A 22,744-nucleotide genomic window follows, 5' to 3' on the forward strand; every position below is an offset into this window, starting at 1 on the left:
GGAGCTTTTTGTACAATACATACATTGTTTCTGTTTTCTTTTCCTGAATCAGAATCTCCAGATCACAGGTGGGGTCAGAGTTGGGAGCCATGTTCAGGGTTTGGATCCTGTGCCTGCTGCTCTAGCCCCTACTCCTGCCCCTCTGCTTGCTTCGCTGTGCTCTGGGTACAAAAGCCTTACTATTGTCAGGGCAAGCAAGCCCAGCTGGTTCTCACTGTGGGCCTTTGCATTTGTCCTACTGGAATACTCTGCCTCTCACCCCTCCTGGTGACTTGCTTGTGCCCCTTTCCTCCTTCCAGTTCCTTCTGTATCTAGTCATCCTGCTCAGATAAGCATCACCCCTCACCTGGCCCCGGCCCTTTATCACCGGGCCGCAGTGGCAGGAAACACCCCAATCCATCATTCTCCATTCCAGGGGTTGCCTACCAGGCCCACACATCCCAGCTGCCACAGAATCCATCAGCTTTGGAAGACTGCCGACACCCAGAGACTGATTCTGCTGTCTGGGGTGAGCCCTGGGCTTTTTATTTTATCAAAAGCAGCCTAGGATGTGAATCACCATTCCATCCCACCCTGCTCTGCTCCGTTCACACCACTCTCCCTGAGATCATACACCTGTTTGTTTATTATCTGTGTCTCCACTACAGTGGAGTAGGGACTTTGCCTGTCTTACCCCCTGCCATATTCCCAGCACCTTGAAAAGCACCTGGCACACAGTCGGAGCTCAATAAGTACCTGTTGAATGAACGGGAGGCTTGAGAAAAGGCAGCTTGCCCACTGGGATAAATCTGTCCCCTGCCCTCTGATGAGCCCTGTGAGGGCATTTATGACAGGAGAAATTCACCTGATTAGCCAATTCCCTACCTCCATGCTGCCTGGAAAATCCCACCGTAGCTGCAAGCCCAGCTGGGAGCAGGGATAGTGGGTGGGATGGTAGGAATCATTGCAGCCTTCTTGAGATGTTGTGTCACACAGGTAGACAGATCAGAGAGTGGGAGCTGGAAAGGCACACAGTAAACATAGATTCTGAGCTCCCATTGCACAGGTGGGCACTGAGGCCCAGTGAGGCAAGGAGCCTTGGCTGAGGTCACACCCCTTGGTTGAAAAGGCTAGAGGAGAGGGACTCTGTCTGGGAAGAGCTCCTGGAGGGTTGAGGACATAACCAAGGAATGAGCAGCAGGAAGCCTCCTTCCAGGTTAGCAAGCTGTGTGACTGTGGCCACGCCTCTGACATTTTTTGGGAGTCAGTCTTCTCATCTGTACCTTGAGAGTCTTAGCAGAGTTGCTCCCAAGCCCTGATGTTGGAAGTTTCCGTGAGTCCTTTCCTGGGCATCACAGACCCATAGAGGGCCTGCAAGGGGTTAAGCTCCTCCAGCTCTCACTCTAGCTCTGCACCCCCTCCTTCTGACAAACACTTGTAGGAAATCAGGCTGGGCGCTTCCTGCCGCCTCAGCGAGGCAGGGGCGGGGAGAGGTGGGGAGCGATGCTTGTCTGTGAGCAGCAGCTTGGGCTGGCAAAGCGGCCTGGAGGCGCGCCAGGGCACGATGGAGGCAGGGGGCTCCCTAAGTTTGGAACAAAGACCCTGAGTCTGGGCTGGCCGGATGGTGGTGGAGCCTGAGAGAGGTAAGGGAGTGGAGGAGGGGAGGGGAGGCTGCCTTCCCTCTGGACTGGCCAGTCACAGACTCTGGGACAGTCTGGTGCGGCCGGACCAGCCCAGCCAGGAAGTCGCAGCTGCGGCAGCTGTATGGCTTCTCTTGTGGCTTAGAGGAGCTCAGCCCCCGGGAAAAGGGGGGATTTTAGGAGAATATTGGATTTCGTCAGGCCTCAGTACTGCTTGGATTCCAGTCCCAGCTCTGGTCTGATCTCTGTGTGAACTTGGGCAAGGCTTGGTCCCTCTCTCGCCTGGGGGTCCCCATCTGCATTTGGAGAGTTAGTTCTGCGGGCTGCTAAGGGGCCTCAGAGATGTGCAGGATGGGGAGCAGGCCAGGAGGCGGCAGGCAGGGTCCCCATGAAGGAGGGGCCCACTTTTGCAGCCTGGAGGGAAGGAGAGGAACAGGGATGTTCCGGGCTAGCCCAACCAGCTCAGCTTTTCAGGCTGGCAGGACCAGAGGCTGCATCAAACAGGGCACCTTCCCAGGTTCTCCTCCTCCACCTCCTCCTCCTCGGCAGGAGGGAGGAGGGGTTGATGCATCCTTGTGGGGCTGGTTCTCTAGGGCTGGCAGGAAACCTTCGAGAACAGCAGGTCTGTGCCCTGCCAGTGCTCAGGGAGGGAAGCTGAACTCGGGACCCTGAGCTCGATAGCCTGACCTTTGTGGAGGGTCCAGTTACTTGGTATGTGCATTCTACCTTCCCCTTCCTCCTGCCCCCTCTAGCCTGACAGCCTTGGTTTCAGAGTCACAGCGCTTGGGTTGAATCCCTGGGCCACACTTCCTGGCTGGGAGGTCTTGTGAAAACTCCCCACCTCTCTGTACCCCAGTTTCCTCATCTGGGAGATGCCAGGGATGGGGTGGGGGGGCAGACAGTCCTGGCTGCACGGGTAGGGGCCTCAAGAGGCATGGGGAGGCGTGAGGTGGCTGCTGTTGGCTGAGGAGGGCCTAGAGTCTGGGTGGTTCTGAGTGATTGAACTACAAAGGAAGGGTCTTTGGTTTTGGAGCAGTTGAGGGGGCAGAGAAGCCTGGTGAGGGCGGGGGAGGACAGGAGCCCGGCCCAAATGGGGAACTGGAGAAAGAGGCCTCAGGTGGGGCGACTTAGCCTTAAAGGGGCCCTCCTGGGCCCAGCCCCCAGTCCATGTGGCTGTAGCCTTCACCAAATCCTCTGCCTCTCGGTGTAGTCCTGCTGCCCTTGTGGATAGCGTCGGCCTTTCCTGGCCTTCGAGGGCCCTGCTCCCCTGCTTTACAGTTCTGATCATACTCTCAGGCCTCCAAGCCTTTGCCAGTGCTGCTCCCTCTGCCTGGAATGAATGCCCTCCCCATTCTCATCGAACCCCCTTCTTCATCTCTCAAGCCCAGCTTAATTGCTTCAACAACTCTTCTATGGTTGTACCTCCACCCCTTTGAAATTTTGGAGCACTTTTACTCATTTCTGTATTGTTTGTGTCTTGTGTAGTGCCTGGTACACAGTAGGAAATCATAGATTTCTTTCGTATTATTATTTTTAAGTTATTTTGCCTGGGTGACATAAACAGTTAAGCACTCAACTGCTAGTCAAAAGGTCGGTAGTTTGAAACCCACCTAGAGACTCCTCAGAAGACAGGCCCCAGGCGACCTGCCTCCGAAAGGTCACGGCCTTGGAAACCCTATGGGGCAGTTCTGCTCTGCTCACATGGGGTCGCCATGAGTCGGAATCAACTGGAAGGCAGCTAACAACGAGGTGCTCGGTATATATGTTACTTTGAAATGTAACCTCAGAGAGGAGGAAGGAGGATTACAGTTCTGAGGCTGTTGCCCCCAGAAGCCAACAGAGTCAACAAGGAATCTGAAAGTTCATTTAGTCCCATCCCTGCCTCCCAACCCGCCCTAGCAAGGTGGCACCCCCTTGTGGTAGCAAGAGCAGGTGGCATTTTCCCCATTTTACAGTGAGGACAGTTTAAGCCCAGAGAGGCAATGGGAGAACCCAGTGTTTCACTGCAAGTGGCAGCTGCACCAGGGTGGGCCTGGGCTTCCGGTTGCCCAGGCTGGTTCTCTCTCACAGCAGCCCAGGGAACTGTCTCCTTGCCCTGCCGGGCAGGCATGTGGCTGGCACATGCGTGTGTCTGGTGACTGACTGACTGACTGACCCAGTATGTGCAGGTGCCATGCTGCTCCTGGGCTCCGTGGCTTCGAGGGCTGTGGCTTGCGTGGAAGGCAGAGGCCTTGCTCAGGAAAGCCTCACAGGTTTAGGGGCCTGAGGGCTATTTGCAAAACTCCAGCTTGTGACCGCAGCCGCCTCTGACATGCAGCTTCCCCCGGTCGCAGTGACATTTCTGCGATGACTGAGTCACCCCAGGAGACAGGATGTTCCCCTTTGTGCACCCAGAGGCCTCTGTGATTGGACAGACTGCTCTGTGGCCGTGCTAGAAAAAAGCCCTAAAAAAAGTTAAAAAACCACAGCCTCCTGGGTCCCTTCCTCAGCGGAGGTTTCAGAAAGAAAAGCAACGGCTCAGCCCAGCACCTCCTACACCTGCCCACACAGCCGGGGCCAGAAGGTGAAGGGGCTTCAAAGAGAGGGCCTTGCCTAAGGCTCTGGCTCAAAATGGAGATTCCAGGCCTCATCCCAGGGCCACTGACTCACACTCACTTTGGGTAGACCCAGAAATGTGAATTCTTAGAGGACTCTTAAAAGACCCCTAGTGGCACAACACAAGCTTTCAACTGCTAACCAAATGGTTGATGTTGGAATCCACCCATTGGCTTCACAGCAGAAAGACCTGGCTATCTGCTCCCATAAAGATTATAGCCTAGGAAACCCTATGGGGATTGCTACTGTGTCACGCGGGGTTGCTGTTATTCAGAATCAGCTTAATGGCACCCAACAGCAACAACAACAGAGGGCTTTTGAGCTTGCTTGAGTTAAGAACTGTGGCAGGGATTTCAGTGATGGGTACAGGCCCCCCAGAAGGTATGGGACACAAGGATTAGAACTTGTATGTAAAATATTTATTTTCTATCGCATCTTTACACATTTTATTTTTTGTTGTATTTTTTTCTAATGCCTGTAATATACTAGGGTGAGCTGTGCATGTGAGCATGTGAACAAACGTATTTTTAGTGATGGACAGTGGTATGATAAAAAAAAATTTGAACTGGGTCAGAACTGACAGTTCCATATCTGGCCGGCTGGGTGATCTTGGCCGGGTCACTGTTCCATGCGATAGTTTTCCTGTGACCTTGCATGTCCGGTGTGAGGGCAAATCGAGAACAAGTACCCTTCTAGCCCAAGATGACACAGAATGGGCCCATCACATGTGGTGGGGATTGTGGGCGGAGGAACAGGGCCCTGCATTTGGAGGGGCCAGTGTGGGAGCCTGGGGGAGGGGAAGAAGATGGAGGCCACTGGGTCCCCATCTAAGGAGCAAGCGTTGTAGCCTTATGAGCAAGAATGTTCGCTGTTCCTACTCCAGCCCTTGAGAAGCCAGCCCTGCTCTGGCTGAACTGTTCCCTGGGGAGCTTTCTGTCCAGAGATAGTTGCCTGCTGATTTTTTTCTACAAATCAAGGCTCCTGACTGGAATCCTAGCGCTCACGAGGCTGAAACACACATTTATCTGTGCAGGGAGGCCTGGAGTTATGCTCCATTGTTGCCACAGCGTGGAGTGGAGAGGCAGGAGGCTGGCCTTCTGCCCCAGAGTGTCCTCAGCAGTGTGGCTTTGGACAAGATCCCTCCACTCCCTGGGCTGTATGTTCCCACCTGTGGAACCAGCCTTTGTGTGAGCTCACCTGGAGGCCCTTGCCGTACTGACTTGCTGTGGTTCTGTGGAACCTCCCAGACTGGGGTCTCATTGGGCGGGGCCGCAACTTTCTGGTCTGTCATCTGTGGGCTTTCAGGGCCTGACATGTGCTTGGCACAGAGCAGGCACTTGGGGGACTATTTGGGGTAGCGGGAGGATAGGAAAGGAGGCGGGTAAAGGAGATGAGAGGGTTAGAAGGAAAAGAAGAAAGGAGAGGATGGAAGGAAGGTAGGGAGGAGTCCTTCTCCTGCAGTTCTTCCCCTGCCATGGCCTCCTAATGGGTCCATCTGCAGCCAGTCTTCCTGTTCTGGTTCATTCTCCCAGAGCAGGCAGAGTCAAACTTCTAAGCTGTACCTCTGATGGTACTCTCCTGTGCCTAAAACCCTCAGTGCCCCCTCCCAGACCCTGGGATGCACTTGGAACTCCTGAACAAGGCCTGAGAGGCCCTCTTTGCTCTGCCCACCATCCCTCCTTCCCCACATTCTCTGTTGTCCATATTGCTCCACTTGCACAACAGGAAAACACCTGGTGAGGTTGCTCCCTTCTGCCTCCAGGCCCTGTATGTCCACGCTGGTCCCTATGCCTGGCATGCTGGTCTTTTTACCATCCGCGTTACTGTGGGAGGTCAGGGAGGGCTCCCAGAGGAAGTGGCTCTTAAACTGAGGCTTTCCCTGATCTCCTAGGCGCCTCGGGCCTCAGCCCAGTGTTGCCCCATCACCTCTCACCTTGATTTGTAGTCACCTGGAATCGGAATCGACTCTACCGCAACAGGTTTGGTTTTCTGGTTTGGTTTATCTGTCCGCCTTCCCCCAGTTATAAGGTCTCGGCTGCTAGGCTCTCTACTCTGTATCTCAGGGAATTTTACAAAACCCTTGAGAGAGAGGTATTACTATCCCAGTTTTACTGATGAGGACAGTGAAGGCGGAGTGACTTGCCCAGGGTTGGACCCGGAGTTGAACCCGAGGTTGTCTCATCCGATCCCAGAGTCCCTGTGGTAACTTTTTGTTCTGAATAAAGAAGGGAACTTAAGAATTAATGCTGTCCCTTGATTGTGTCCTGACAGTCCACAGGCAGGATATCGGCTGCTGAGAGAAGCCAGCTGTGACTCTGGTGCCCACAGCAGCAACTCCGTCTCCTGAGGATGAAGTGGCCCAGGTGAAGTGTGAGCCGGGCCCAATGGCCAGCTCAGGGACTGAGGTCCACTGGGCTGAGCTGGGCCTGGGGAAGGGGACCCGGCAGCGGCGGCGCTGGGCCTGGACCGAGGAGGAAAATGATACTGATGTGAGTGTCACCCGTGGCTGGGGAGAAGAAGGGCCCTTTCCCAATGCTGCCAGCCCCGAGCTCCTGGAGGACTTCCGCCTGGCCCAGCAGCACCTGCCACCCCTGGAATGGGACCCACAGGCTGATGGGCATCGGGATTCTGAATCCGAATTGTCTGCAGGAGAGGGTGAGACTGACTCCTCTACCCCCCCGTTCTGCCCCCATCTCTGTCATACCCCCTGGCCTCCCTGCACCCACGCCTCACTGTCTCATGTGGGAAGTGGCAGGAGGTACTTTAAAATTTTTTTAATTAAAACCTATAATTTAAATTTTAAGTCAATAATTTAAAATTTATAAATAAACTATTTATAATCTAAACTTATAAATAAATTATAATTTAATATAAATAAAAATTTTAAAGATTTAAACTATATAAGTAATACTGTTCACTGCAGAAAAATCAGAAAATATAAGCAAATAGAGGGAAAACTACCAATTATTTCTCATTCCACCCACCGCCCCCACCCTTTTCCATGTGTGTAGACAAATGTAACATGCTTCTGAAACATACTGTATTGTGACCTGCTTTTTCATTAATTTAATGGGCATGAACATTTTCCCATGTCCTCAAATATTCTTCCACCAGTTGTCCCTAATGCCTGCAGAGAATTCCATGGTGTGGCTGTGCCATAACTTATTAGGCCAGTCTGCTACTAGGCATTGGGGTACTTTCTACTTTTTGATATAATTATATATTCGTGCATCTTTGCACACTTGATAATTTCCTTGGTAATTTGAATTGCTAGGTCCAAGGGGTATGCCCATTTTTAAGATTTTTAAGATCCCAATTAGCAGTGGGAACGTTGGTATCCCTGGCTTTTGACGGTAACTATGTTCCCTTTGTGTTGAGGGACTAAAATCCTAGTCTTCCTTGGCAACTTGCTTTGCCTCTCTGAATCTTGGTCTCCTCGTCTGTGAAACAGGAGTAATAATACTGGTGTCAATGGTTGTGATGGGTAAAACAGGTCAAGTGTGTAAAGCATGGGGAGTAGTAAGAGCTTGGTGTGTGGTAGCTATTGTGCTCAGGTTATGAGTGAAGTGTCTTTCTGTTATAATTCTGGGAATCGGGCAGGCCTCCTGTAGATGGCAGAGAAATCATTACCAGATCACAGCGGCCTCTGAGGAACTGTTTCCAAGCTCTCCCTCAGGAAGGGTGACTCCACCTCGGAGCAGTGGCAGAATTGAAAGGGCAGAGGCATCTCTTCCAGAGGGTCAAATGGTAACCCCCCTGCTATGATGTAACAGCTGCTACCACATCCTGTGCCTTACTGTGTGCCAGGCACAGGGCTGGGCAGGACCTGGGCCTTATCTTCCTCCCTCCTGACTGCCCTCCGCCAGGTAGGAAGGACTCATTTCAACTTTGAGTAAGGACACTGAGGCTCAGAGAGGCATAACTTGCCTGTGGCCACCCAGAGAGGGATCAGAGGAGCTGGGATTGAACCCAGGGCTCCATGGCTGCAAAGTCCACGCTCTTCACTCCATTTCACTACCACCAGAAGCAGAGACAAACTCACCTGCATGTCTGGGCCCTGGGTTCTAGGTCTAGGAACACTCTGAACCACTGTGGGATCCTCAGCAGGTTACTTAACCTCTCCAGGTTTCAGATGTGCTGCTGTAAACAAGACAGACTTGCTGAAGGGGGTTTATGGAGTTGAGGGATGTGGATGTGCCAGGGGTGAGGGAAGGAGCACGGGGGGGCAGAGTGATGCAAGGATTATTACAAAGGTGCATCTGGCCAGAGTAGTCTGTGCTTGGTAGTACCCAGAGTGAGTCTGGTAAAACTTTGAAAATGTCCCAGAGGCTGACCCAGTGTCTAGAACAGACCAAAAAAACCAAATCAGTTGCCATCGAGTCCATTCCAACTCATAGCGACCCTAGAGGACAGAATAGAACTGCCCCATAGGATTCCCAAGGAGCAACTGGTGGATTCGAACTGCCAACCTTTTGGTTGGCAGCCGCGCTCTTAACCACTGCATCACCACTGCCTGCATGGATGATGGATGGGTGGATAGGTGACGTATGAATGTGACCCTCTGGAAGAGATGCCTCTGCTCTTTCAACTCTTCCACTTCTCAGAAGTGGAGTCACCCTCCCCGAGGGAGAGCTTGGAAACAATTCTTGAGCGGGCAGCTGTGACCTAGTAGTGACTTCTCTCCATCCATAGGGGGCATGCCCGATTCCCAGAATTGTAACAGGTGGGTGGCTAGATGGAGAGATGGGTGGATGGGTAGAGGGTTAGGTGATATATGAGCGAGTGAGTGGGTAGGTAGATTAATGGATAAATGGATGGCCGAAAGGATAGGTGGTTGGCTGGCTGGGTGAGTGGGTAGATGGATGACGTATTTCTTGAGCCCCTACTATATAATAATTACAACAACTCTCTATTTCCTGGGAGCTTTGCATACCTTATCTCCCTGTCTCCTTTCCTTCTTTCCATTCTGCCAAGTGCAAATATTATTGAGCACCTACTATGCGAATACAGTTGTGAACTGAAACAGACAGTGTCCTTGCTCTCACTGAGTCTGCAGTGTAATGAGACAAGTATTAATGAAACAATCACATAGGTAAATGGAAAACCACAGCTATGATAGTGTTACAAGGTAGAGGTATCCAGGCCTATGAGAACCTATAAAAGGGAGGCATTGACCTAGTCAGGAAGACCTGAGAAGACTTCCTTCATGAGGTAAAGATCAAGCTAATGCATGAAGGACAAATAGGAATTAACTAAGCAAAAGGAGGACAAGAGTCTTCCTGGCAGAGGGATCAGCACGTGCAAAGCCCCGTGGTGAGAGAGAACATGGTGTGTACGTGGTGTGGCTGGAGCAGGGAGAACTGTGAGGGGATGTGTAGACAAATGAATCAGAGAGCTAATGGGGGCCAGAGTGGCAGGGACCCGAGGACCATATTAAAGTATCAGCTCTTATCCTGGGAACAATAGGAAGATATTGACAGGTTTTAAGATGGGGGATGAGGAAGAGGATTGGAGAGATGATTAGGTGGCTGCTGTAGTGGTCCAGGCGAGGAGGAATGTTGGCTTGGGCAAAGGTGGTGGTGGTGGCCTGGTAGAGCAGTAGGTGCGTCTGAGAGGTAGGTACAAGGTAAAATTGAAAGGAGCAGGTGACAGATTGGATTACAGGGGTTGGGGAAGAGAGATGGCAAGGATGGTTTCTGGCTTGGGCAAGCGGATGGGATTGTGTTGCCATTGCTGAGATGGGGAACACTGCGGGGAAGACCAGGTTTTGAGTAGGGGAGTCATGAGTTTGGGTTTGAAGCTTAAAGGACCTTTGAGACAACAAGAGGAGATGTCAGATAAGCACTTGGCCATATGGGGAACTCATTGGGATTCTTGCCATCACCACATGATGAGTAAATGTAAGCCCAGAGAGGTGAGGTGACTTAGGTAAGGTTGCACAGCAAGCTCAGACCCGATATATGCCAAGCAATGACCTGTCTTTGCAGAGATTGAAGCAGAAGATGTGGACAGCCCAGAAATTTCCAACTTGCCCTTCTACTGGTTCCCCCAACAGGATCATCAATCGGATATGACTGAAGAAGAGCCGGATGAGGCTCTCGGAAGTCCTCAGGAGGTTAAGGAAGCTGGGGAGAGCGCCCCAAGGTTGGGGTACAAGGTTGGTCTTGAGTTAGAAGGCAACGGAAGCCCTAGCTCTGTGGCTCAGGGGCAGGATCAGGCAAGAGGCTGGGTGGCCTCTGGCAACGAAGCCAGTGGAGACAAGCTTTCAAAACATTCCAAGGTCAGCCCATCTGTTGACCTCCGCTCTGCAAGGTCCTGGAGCAGTGGGACTGTGAGCCTCGGCCGCCCCAGTGATAGCCTCGATAGCTGGGAAGGAGAGACCCGTGTCCCCCAGCCCGCTCCCCTGGCAGAAACTTCACCACAGAGCCCCAGCTGCCACCTTCTAAATCCAGATGACAGAACTAGAGGAAGTGTTCCCCAGGCAACTCCCACAGAATTCCATGACTCCTCAGCACCACCACCCCAGAGCCTCCAGTGTCCTGGAGATGGATGGAGAGAGACCACCAGCCTCTCCCACCTTCAACCCAGGGACCAAGCCTGGAAGCGGACAAGGATACCCCCTAAGCCTCTCCCTTCCCGATTCATTGGCTCCATCAGCCCCCCGAATCCTCGGCCGAGGCCAGCCCAGCAGGACAGGCTGTCCAGGCAGGGAGCTACTCTGGCTGGCCGCTCTTCTTCTGATGCCTCCAAGTATGGCCGGGGGCGGCTGAACTACCCACTCCCTGATTTCTCCAAGGTGGGACCCCGAGTGAGGTTCCCCAAAGATGAGAGCTACCATCCCCCCAAGCCAAAGAGCCACAGCTGGCAGTCTCAGGGCCCTGCAAGGCCCCTGATCTTCAAGTCGCCAGCCGAGATTGTGCGGGAGGTGCTGCTGACCACCGGAGAAGCCTCCCCAACAAAGGACCCGCCTCCTGCCCACCCCATCACCAGGGTACCCCAGGAGTTCCAGACACCAGAACAAGCCACCAAGCTGGTCCATCAGCTCCAGGTAAGCTGGACTCATATTTATGAGCTCAGGAAGGTCACCAAGGTACCTGTTGGCCTGGGTTGGAGACTGGCTGAGGTGAGGAGGCCTGGGGTCTGGCCAGAAGTCGCAGGCTGGGAAGAGAGGGCTGTATCCGTAGTCATGAAGATAGACCTAAGCTTTTTGTTCATAAGCAGTGATTGCACTCATGTTGCAAGGATAATCCTTTGTTTGTTTTTAAATTCTGTGTAAAAGTTCAAACATAAACAAGAAAGAAAGCAGTATACTGACCACCCATGTGCCCAGCACCCAGCTTCAACTATTAGCAGCTTGCCCCAGTCTTTTTCATCTATGGCCCTGCCACGCACCCCCACTGGATTATTTTGAAACGTATTTCAGACATCAAATCATTTTATTCAAAAAATATTTTTGTGCGTGTGTCACAAGATTGTCGTTGTGTGCTGTCGAGTTGATTCTGACTCATAGAGACCCTATAGAATAGTAGAATTGCCCCATAGGGTTTCCAAGGAGCTGCTGGTGGATTCAAACTGCAGACCTTTTGGTTAGCAGCCTGAGATCTTAACCACTTCACCACCAGGGCTCCGTCTTAAGATCAGGACTCTATTTTAAACAAAGCCGTTATCACTCCGAAAAGTTCATGTCAACTCCTTAATATCAAACATGCAGTCAGCGTTCAGCTCTTCCGATGTGTCTCACAAATGGTGTGTTTGTTTCAGTATGTCCGAGACAGGAGCCAAACAAGATCCAGATATTACGTTAGGCCAATATGCCTTTCAAGACTCTGTTTTTTTTTCCCTGAATTTTTTTACAAATGTTCTTTAATCTATAGGTTTCTCCCCCTTCTCATTTCTTCCTTGTTAGGGAGCCCTGGTGGTACAGTGGGTAAACGAGTTTGAACCCACCAGCCCCTCCATGGGAGCAAGATGTAGCAGTCTGCTTCCGTTACAGCCTTGGAAACCCTACGGGGCGGTTCTACTCATCCTATAGGGTCGCTGTGAGTTGGAATTAACTCAATGGCAGAGGGTAATCTCTTTGCTGAGGACACCAGATCCCTGCTGTGGACTTTCCCGCATTCTGGGCTTTGCCGGCGCACCCGGGATATCTATCAGTGTGCCTGTGGTGCTGTTTTTCCTGTACGTTGGGAGTCGTAGAGCTGGAGGCCTTTCCCGCTTGTAATAATCTGTTCATGTGGCTGTTTTCCTTCAAGACTCTGAGCACCAAGCAGATAGGGTTTTTTTGGCCAGAGCACTTCATAGGTGGTCTGTGTGCTTCCCTCAGGAGACAATGATGTCTGCTGGCCTCTCGCTTTTGATGGTCATTGTCTAGATCCAGCCGTTCATTTGAGGTGGCACAATGGCAGGATGTTCTGACGGTAGTGTTGCATTGTTCCTCCTGCAGTTATTTGCTGGGGTTCTTCAATGCAGTAAAACTTGCCCTCATCAACTATTTGGCTACCAAGGTGTTGTTCAGGTGGAAAAGGCTAAATAAATTCTTGTTTCTGTCTTTTATTGAATCCTGTTTTTCCAGTAATGAGTCAGTTCCCTTCAAAGATGACCAATGACATTTACTTTCTTTTTTTTTCCTGTAATAACTTATCTTAACGAAACACTTTGGTTTGGTTTAAGGTAAGTAGTGACTGAGTAGGTGGAATTGTGATTTTCGAGTCTTCTGTTTTTTTACTGTTCAGTCACTCATTCCATCATTCACTAAGTCAATCATTCATTAAAAATACCTATTAAACACACACTAGGGACACTGGGAACAGAGCAGTGGGAAAGACAGATGTGAGCTTGCCCCCACGGAGCCACAGACAGGCAGGGAATTCAGACAAATAAGGAAGTCACTTCAGTCCCTGTGATGGGAGTCAGGCATCAAGGTAAAGCAGCCCAGAGGCCCACATCCCGCACTCACTGTGTGACCATGACAGTGGAGGAGGAGATGGTCGGCCAGTTCTCCTGGCGCCTCTGACACTCCCAAATTTGGACGTATGAGCCTGAAGGGGTCTGCTCTGCTCCCACCATCAAACTCTTTTACTTTGAGGAACCCAGAAGTGCCCATGGGCAGGATGGGGGGGGTTGCCTACAAGGGGTCTCCCAGCAAGGAGGGGTTGCTGTGTGACCATGTCGCTCTCCCTGTCCTGCAGGAGGACTACCACAAGCTCCTCACCAAGTACGCAGAGGCTGAGAACACCATTGACCAGCTGCGCCTGGGGGCCAAGGTACCAAGGCTGGGGTTCTGGAGGTGTGAGCTGGGACCCCAGGGAGATGATACTTTCCCATAGTCTTAGAGAAGAGCTACGGCCTTTTGCATCTTCTGAGAACTTAAGGACTTTGTTTTACCACAAGTCTCTCTGATCTTGACAATGACCTTGCCCTTTCTGGGCTCAGTCTCCTTTGCTGTTGATTAGCTGTGATGTCCTTGAATCCTACAATCCCAGAAGCCCAGGAATTTCACCAGAAGCTCCCCTGTTCTAGGTGGGCTCTGGAGTAAGACCACCTGAGTTTGACTACTGGTTCCATTACTGATCAGCTGTGTGACCTTAAGGAAGTTACGTGGGCTCTCTGAGCCTCAAGGGTGTAGCAGAAAATTTCTGCTCAGCCCCTTGTACTTGTTTCCTGGACCTGACCCTTCCTGAATCACACATTTGCCTTTCTCCTTCCACACTGTCTCCCCCACAGACTTTCCTCTCACCTCTGACCAAATGCCCGAGGGTGTGAGGCAGGGAGAGTATGTAGGAGGAAATCCATCCACCACCGCCCCCCCAATAAAGCTGGTTGCAGCCCTACCCGGCCCCCACCCAGCTTGAGAGGAGGCTGTGAATTCTGCACCTTCTGCTTTTCTGGGGTGAAGCAGGAAGTGGGAAATTTTGCAGACCCTCGTGGCTTCCGGCCTGCCCTGTAACCCCCTCTTGCCCCATCAGGCAGCTGTGGAGGAGTGGGTGGGGACCTACAGTGCAGAGATGGGAACCTTCTCTGCATTCCCACCAGCTCTATCTCCCAGGGCCTGCACAGGCCTGCTCCCCGACATGTTCCACGATCCCTCCCAGCTGCCAGCTCTGCTCACAGCACATCTAGAGGCACTTCCTGTGACCCACAAGTGGGAGGCAGCCATGTTGAGAAAACTGAAGGGGCCCTGTTCTAGAAGCAGGGGTTCTCATGCGTCCCCACACCTGCAGGCAGGCCTCTTCCCATCCTGTCCTGTTTGGGCGCATCTGTAAAGGGGGTTGATCAGACCTGCCTCTGGAAGCCAACAGGCGAGACCAGATGTCTACAGTTCCTTCCAGTTCTGTGAACTACTGAGCCAGATATGGGGGGGAGGGATGGGGGGGTTGGTGAGGCATGTGTGTGTGTGTCTGTGTGTCTGTGTGTCCGTCAGAGAAGGGAAAGTGGTAGAAGCTGGGAATGGTTCACGCCCTTTCTGGAGCAGTGATTCCTTGGCCTGAGGTTCTCCTCAGGGGAAGGTATGCACAGTTAAACTCGACTCTGCCAATCTAACTGCCCCTCAGTATAATCTCAGAGCATCTGGCGGCTGCCCTAGAAGAGCAACATAGAGCGGGGCTCCCAGTCCCAACCCCAGAGGAAAACTGGGAGCCCCAGAGTGGGATGGTGGCTTACCCCAGGTCCCATGGGAGCCTGAAGGGGAGCTGGGATGGAAGCTGGACTTTCTCACTTTGTCTAGGAATTGTGCACTCTACCCCAAATTTCCTGCTCAGAGCACTTCTCAGGGGGGCCCAGTTCAAACAGAGCTTGGGGGGACCCCCCTGGACCTGCTGAGCCCCCTTCACTGTGCTCAGAGTTCACAGGGGGAGAAGTGGGCCAACCTGAAAGAAGCCAGGCTGGGGATGTTGCTCTGGGCCACCCAAGCCACCCCTGGTGGGTGGGGGAGGGGCAGCAACTGGTGGGGACCAACAGGAAGGAGACTGACATTTGCTGAGCAGTTAAAAAGTGCCAGGGCCCAGGCCAAAAAAAAGCCACGTGCACCCCAATTGTCATCTCATTTGATCTCCATGTGAAGAAACTGAGGCTTTGCCAGATGGAATGGCTTGCCCAATACCTTACAGCTAGTAAGAGGCCAGCGAAGTTGAGAGCAGGGCTTCAGGTTCAAACCCCTGCTGGGAATTTGCATTTCTAACAAGTTCCCAGGCGGTGATAATGCTGCTGGTTAGGGACAATTCTGAGAACCCCGAGTAGAGCAGTGGTTCTCGGAATTTATTAGACGTAGAATCACCTGGGGTCGTATTAAAAGGTAGATCCTGATTCAGTATGTCCTGGGTGGAACTGGTTTGAAGCCCTGGTTGAGAATGAAACCTAAGTCTGTCTGATTCCAGAGTGGGTGCTCTTTTCCCCATGCCTGGGTAAGCTGGCTTCAGGCCTTGGCCCTGGGGTATGTGGCAGAGGCAAGGCAGAATGGCAGAAGAATGACAGCCATACCTATACTACTACTACTAAGTGATGTGTACGACTATGGTCTTAAGTAATGTGTACTTGGGGAAACTGAGGCACAGAGTGTTTAAGTAATGTGCCCAAAGTCACTCGACAAGTAAATGCCAGAGCTGAGGTTTGAACCTAGCAATATGGTGTCAGAACCTACTATTAACCACCACCTTCTCTAGCAGAACCAGAATAGATAATCAGGGGATCGGTAACAAGGGAGGCTGACCAGGTCCCCTGTTTGGGCTCCACCATTCCACAGTCTGGCCTAGGAACACCGGTGGACCCCTGAGCCTGGGGTGGGGGCAGGGTCAGGGAGCCCAGCTATGGGGCTGGGAGGGAATCAGGCAGGGGAGTCATCAGGAGTCCCTGGTAGGCTCTGCTCCCTACACTGGCGTCATCAGAGTTTATGGCCATCCACTGCGTTCACTGCCTTGTTGCCTGGCACTTGCCTGCACCCTGTTTCCCCACCTCAGCTGTAGGGGAATCTGAGTGACTACAAGGGGTTGGGGAGACTAGCAATCACCTCAGAAAGAATTGGGGGGAGGGCATAAAACCGCCTCTCCCAAAGTGTGTTCAGATGTTCACTAGTTTGTCCAGAGCCCCTGGTAGTGGTGGGGGGGGGCGGGGGGGGAGAGGAAGGGGGTGTGATGAGGGAGGCTTCTGTGTTCAAAGGATTTGGCAAAACACTTCCTTCTCTCTCCCCGCTCCCCAGGTCTATTCATAAAGCCATTAGCATTTTAAAGGCTGTGAGAAATCCTTCTGTGCAGAGGATATTCATTCGTTTAACCCAGCGTTTCCCAAACTCACTGCTCAGCCAGTCACAGAATCCTGATGAGCTCCCCCCGCCACCCCCCCACCCCCACACCAGTATCTGTGGAGCATCTTTGGGACATACCTACTTTAAAAGGGATGCCCTAGCCCCCTGGGTGGGTCCAGGCTGTGTCCAGGGAAGCAAGTGCTGGGAGGGCCAGGCCTGAGCAGCTCCGAAGTTGCTCCCCCACCCCCCATCTATGGGCATCTGCACATACTTTTGACTCCTTGTTTTTTTCAAGCTCCTCTTTGATGCCTGAGACAAAGGGGCCTCGTGGCTTCCCTGGCCCTCTCCCAGCCTGGGAGCTGCTTGTTTCTAGCCCCCCAGCCCCTATGTTGCACCTTGGTGGGCCCAGGGATCTGGGTGGGGAGCACAACAGGGACCCTCCCCTGGGACTTGGGTCACCTCAGGCAGGGAAGAGTACTGGGGGACCAGCCCTGACAGGCGAGTGTGAGCAGATGGCCAAGGGGATTATTAAAATCCTGCTTTGTTCTCATTCAATGACGCCAGCCCTAAAAGCGGGGAAGGGAATGGTCCCTCACTTTGGAGTGGATTTTCTGCCACAGCCAAGACGTGAATAGCTGCTCAAGCGGGAAGAGGCTGCCTGCCTGGGGGCCAGAAAGCCACCTCTATCAGGCTGCCCTGACTCCTGCCCATCAGCTGACCTTGGGGCAGCAGAGGGGCAGTAAAAATAACTCACCTGACACCATGACAAGCAGGCGCCAATGAGGCAGACGGGACAGTAGCTTTTCCAAGGAGATGCTATAGAAAAGTCATGCAGTTTCTCCAATGGGAAATGCTTCCATGATGGTTGCGTAGATGACGATGGTGGTGGTGGTGGTGGTGATTATGGTGGTCATAGTGGCGATGTTGATGATGGTGGTGATGATGGCAATGGTGATGGCAGCCGCTGCCATTTATTGAGCCCTCTGTGCACAGAGTGGTTAAGTCAGCTGCTCCAAGACTCAAAGGTGGGGAGTTGGAGCCTGATGTGAACGCTGAATCTGTCTACAGAGCCCACGCTCTAAACTTTGAGTCTGCAGACTTCCTGTGAAGGGCCAGATAGGAAATATTTTAAGCTTTGTGGCCCACATGCAGTCTCCGTCACAAATATGCAGCCCTCTGCCTCTGTAGCACAAAAACAACCACAGACATTACAGAAACCAATGAGTATGCTGTGCTTACTAAAAATTTATTTGCAACAACAGACCATAATTTGCCAATCTCTGCTCTACATCATGGTACAATATGTGGTTCTCTTAAAAGTTGGCACTTCAAATGGTCTTCCTTGGTTATCTGCCTGACTCTAGACTTCTCTCCCACAAACTGGGCTGTTTACAATAGTAATCGGATCCTCGAAGGGTGGAGATTTATATTATATATTGGTTATGATATATTATAAATTATTATTACAAGTATGATTAATAAAAATTCATAAGAGTTGAAACCATAGGCTTTTGGGTTCTACAGAGCAGGTTTTCATCCTCGTTTAAGTACTTATCAACTGGAGGTTTTAAGTACGTGAGTTAACCTCTCTGAGTCTTGGTTTCCTGTTCTGTAAAATGTGGTCATGGCCCCTGCCCTGCCTCCCTTTCAGGACTGCTATCAAAAGAGAATGAAAGGGTATGCAAACCCTTCACCAGTGTTTGGCCCCCCACCAAGGGCTTCATTAAAAGGCAGGATTTAGTCTAACAAGTCATGTGTGTTGAGGGCCTGAATGAAGGTATGACTGAAAATGAGGCTTTTTGGGTAGGTTTGGCCAAACTTGATTCAGCTCTGCCTGTTCCCCCCCCGCTCCCAGGTGAACCTGTATTCAGACCCACCCCAGCCCAGCCACGGTGTCCACATGGGGACAGTATCCCAGGGGACCAAGGTCTTGTCCTTCACCATTCCACAGCCCCGCACAGCAGAGTGGTGGCCAGGCCCCACAGAAGCCCCTCAGGCCTCTGAGGTTTCAGGTAAGTCTGAGAGAAGAAATGTGGCTGAGGGACCCTCCTGGCTGTGATTCTGCTCTCGGGGTATGTGTTCACCCTGGGATGGCACTGGCTTGGCGGGGGGCGGGGTGCAGTGAGGTGAGGCCCTTTAACTTGCAGAAGTCAAATGCAGATGTAGAAAGTGTCCTATTCTGAGTCAGAGTAGCCTCTTTAAGCCCTGGCCCTGCCATGTTAGCTGGGTAATCTTGGGTGAGGTGCCTAACAAAGAGCGGTGTCATTTGTGGAGCCACAGAGGCCAGGCCCTGCATTAAGCCCTTGACATCCTTGATCTCTGTCAGTCCCCCATCAACCTGGTGAGTCCGCACTGTTGTTACCCCACTGACTGTTAAGAAGGCCAAGGCTCAAAGAGGTGACATGCTGAAGGGCACACAGCCACTACGTGGAAAGGTCAGGACCTGAACCCACATCTTTCTGAGTTAAGCCCACACTATTGACTGCGACATTGAGTGGCTTGGTTTGGTGGGGGAAATGTAAGGATCGGGAACCCAGAGGCTTGGTGTTGTCTCCGTTACTTCTAGCTGTGTGATCCAGGGCAGATGTAGACCTTGTTTTCACCTGTAGAAGGGGGAGAACACTCTGCCCTGCACACTGCCTCAGGCTGATGTGAAGATGGCTGGGATTACTGAGCTGTAACTAGTTGGTGGAGGTGGTGGTTTTGGGGTTAGGTATTGTCTTTCAGGAAACCCTAGTGGTGTAGTGGTTAAGTGCTACGGCTGCTAACCAAAGGGTCGGCAGTTCGAATCCACGAGGCGCTTCTTGGAAACTCTACCGGGCAGTTCTACTCTGTCCTATAGGGTCGCTATGAGTCGGGGGAATCGACTCGATGGCACTGGGTTTGGTTTTTGGTTTTATTGTCTTTCAGCCCCCAGAGGGACTCTTCTTGACTCCAGCCTTCTGTGGTTGTGTATTCCAGGGTGGCAGTCAGCCCAAGGAGACCTGAGTTCCTCCTCACCCACCAGCGCCTCCACACCAGGGTGGCTTCAGGAGAACCAGGGTGTTGCCAAGGACCAGCCATCGGGGGAGCGGACCCAGGCACTGGCTTCTCAGGTCAGCCGGTTCCTGGCCAAGGTTAGTGGAATCCTGGCTTTACCTGGTGAAAGCAGAGCCTCTGGCTGCTTGGATAAGGCCAGCTTGTCTGTCTTCCTGCCTCAGACCCAGAGTTAACTCAGCCGTCTGGGAAACGCAAGCCCCTCCCCTGGCTTTAGAGACCACGTGGCTCCAGCCTCCACCTTGTCACCCAGAGCTAGGTTTACACCCTTTTGCTTTTGGCTTTGAGTCTCAACAATTCTTCCAGATGTTCTGGGAAGTATCTCATGATCTGCTCTTGGGGGAGACTCTCAGCTCTTTCAGGATTCTGGAAGAGTAAGGGAACCTTCACACCACCTTCTTTTTCCAGGATAAATTGCCGTGCTTCATTAGTTCATTTCATTAGAGAAGTCAGTCTCAGTTACCTCTCAAAGGACCTTTAGATTTTCATCAAACAGTCCAACTAACTGTGAATTGTTCGTAGACTGTTATATGTACACACTTGGTCTTACTCCCGAAGTGCTTTAAAGCATCTTATGAAAATACGTACATTATAACCATATTCTGGAAATGGAAGTAAGGAAACTGGGGTAAAGGGAAGTAAGGGTAGTAAAAATAAACTGAATTTAGGAAGAAATGAACAAACAAAATGTTCTCCGGGGCCCTGAACACTACCAGAGTCAAACATTTGGCTTTGAGCTTCCTAGTTGTTGATGCAAAAAGGGGAATGCGATAGTTACATGTATCACCAAGTCCATAAAACAAACTAATTCCTTCAGAGAAATACCACCACTTTTTGGTAACAGCTTTATTGAAGTATTGTTTACATACCAGACAATTCACCCACCTAAAGTGTGTGGGTCGTTGGTTTTTAGCATAGTCACAGAGTTGTGCAACCATCTCCACAGTCAATTTTAGAACAGTTTCGTCACCCAAAAAGAAACTCCATGCCCATTAAGCAGTCCCTGCCCGTTACTCCCTAGCCCCAGCCTCTGGCAACCACTAATCTACTTTCTGTCTCTATGGGATTGCTTATTCTGGGCATTTCATCAAAATGGAGTCATACGTATGTGCCGTTTGGTGTGCAACTTCTTTGAGTATAATGTTTCCAAGGTCCATCCCTGTTGTAGCATGCGTCAGTACTGTGTCCCATTTTATCATCACCGTGCTTGGTCCACTAACTGAAGAGGCATTTCTTCCTTGTCCTGTGTGTTATCCATAAACTAAAGCAAAGCCAAGTCATCGTACTGACCAGGAGCTGGGTTAGGCTGTGCTCCGCCCACCTGCTCACCCCTCACCATCTAGAACTGCACCATCTGATGCGGGAGCCGCTTACATGTGGCTAGTCCAAACTGAGATGTCTTGTAGGTGTCAAATGCACACTGGATTTCAAAGATTTAGTAAAAAAAAAAAAAAAGAATATAAAATATGTCATTAATAATTTTTGTATTGATTACATGTTGAGATGATATTTTGTATTAAAGTAGATTATTAAAATTAATTGTACCTGTTTCTTTTTACGTTTTTAATGTGGCTACTAGAAAATCTTTAATTATGTATGTAGCTCACATTATATTTCTATTTATGTTAGCAGCCAAGCGCTTAACCACTGTCCACTGTGCTGCCAGGGCTCCTGAATATATTATGTAAATTATATAATTGTATATTATAATCATATACAAATATATAATGTATTATGCTATTATAAATAATACCATATAGGGCAGAGTAGAGCTGCCCCATAGAGTTTCCAAGGAGCACCTGGTGGATTTGAACTGCTGACCTTTTTGGTTAGCAGCTGAATGCTTCACCACTGCGCCATGAGGGGCCTGTTTATATTATAAATATACTATCGTCTTATATATTTATAATATATAATTATATTATATGACTTATTAATTATATTGTTTAATTTTGTAATATATTTTAACACTGATCTGGATTTTTACTAGAAGTGACAAACCCAAAACCATTGCTCTCAGGTCGATTCTGACTCATAGTGACCCTATTGGAGAGAGTAGAACTGCCCCCCATAGAGTTTCCAAGGAGTGCCTGGAGGATTTGAACTGCCAACCTCTTGGTTAGCAGCTGTAGCACTTAACCACTATGCCACCAGGGTTTCCGAATACACACAGATGATAAAAACCCTCGCACAGTACAAAGGGTATATTCAGGGAAAAATCATTATTTTCTCCCATCCTTGCCCTTCTGTCCCTCAGTCCTCTAAGGACTCACAATGTTACCAGTGTTGAGCACTCATGCAAAAATGTTCATTCACACCCATGTCTTTATAGAAATGGTTTCATAACTAGGTACGTTTTACTGTACTTGACTTTTTTTTTTTAATTTGTGCTTTAGGTGAAAGTTTACAGTGCAAATTAGTTTCTTATTCAAAAATGTATGCACAAATTGTTTTGTTTCATTGGTTGTATTCCCCACAGTATGTCAGCACTCCCCGCCTTTCCCTTTACACTCCAGGGTCCACGTGACCATTCATCCAGATTTCCTGTCCCTTCCTGACTTCTTGTCTTTGCTTTTGGGCAGGTGTTGCCCATTTGGTCTCCTATACTTGATTGAACTAAAAAGTACATTCCTCGTGTGTTATTGTTTGTTTTACAGGCCTGTCTAATGTTTGACTGAAAGGTGGACTTCGGGAGTGGCTTCAGTTCTGAGTTAGCAGGGTGTCCAGGGGCCATAGTCTCGGGGTTTCCTCCAGTCTCTGTCAGACCAGTAAGTCTGGTCTTTTTTTGTGAATATGAGTTTTGTTCTACATTTTTCCCCAGCTCTGTCCAGGACCCTCTGTTGTGATCCATGTCAGAGCCATGGCAGTTGGTAGCCGGCCACCATCTAGTTTTTCTGGGCTCAGGCCGGTGGAGGCTGTGGTTTATGTGGTCCATTAGTCCTTCAGACTAATATTCTCCTTGTGTCTTTGGTTTTCTTCATGCTCCTTTGCTCTGGACAGGATGGGACCGATAGATGTATCTTAGATGGCTATACTTTGACTTTTTTATTGTCGTAAATTGAAATATTTATTTTGGCATAGGCAACTAATTCACATGGTTTAAAGTACAAAAGGAACAAAGGACATGCAATAGAAAATCTCCCTCCCATCCTTGTCCCCCAGCCATTCAGCTTTCCTTCCCAGTTTCTTGTGCATTCTCCCAGAAATAGTTTATCATATACAAGCAAATGTTTTTATATTTTTTATTCCCTATATATTT

At 50.5% G+C, this 22,744-nt stretch overlaps 1 protein-coding gene across 9 annotated transcripts in view; it reads left to right on the top strand.

The window, feature by feature from the left end:
- LOC100657524 (whirlin) overlaps positions 1–22,744 on the top strand; it is a 156,391-nt gene that overhangs the window by 109,874 nt on the left and 23,773 nt on the right. For 3 of the 9 annotated variants that reach the window (XM_064291564.1, XM_064291565.1, XM_064291566.1), the window contains one exon: positions 6,486–6,597. Coding sequence is in view for 6 of the 9 variants with exons in the window: in XM_064291560.1 (XP_064147630.1) it covers positions 6,599–6,869; positions 10,202–11,262; positions 13,403–13,477; positions 18,305–18,461; positions 19,411–19,565 (1,719 nt within the window). In the remaining 3 variants the exon portion in view is untranslated. The other 6 variants (XM_064291559.1, XM_064291562.1, XM_064291560.1 and 3 more) reach the window with 5 other exon arrangements.

This window comes from Loxodonta africana, chromosome 9 (assembly GCF_030014295.1).
Source record: "Loxodonta africana isolate mLoxAfr1 chromosome 9, mLoxAfr1.hap2, whole genome shotgun sequence".
NCBI lineage: Eukaryota > Metazoa > Chordata > Mammalia > Proboscidea > Elephantidae > Loxodonta > Loxodonta africana.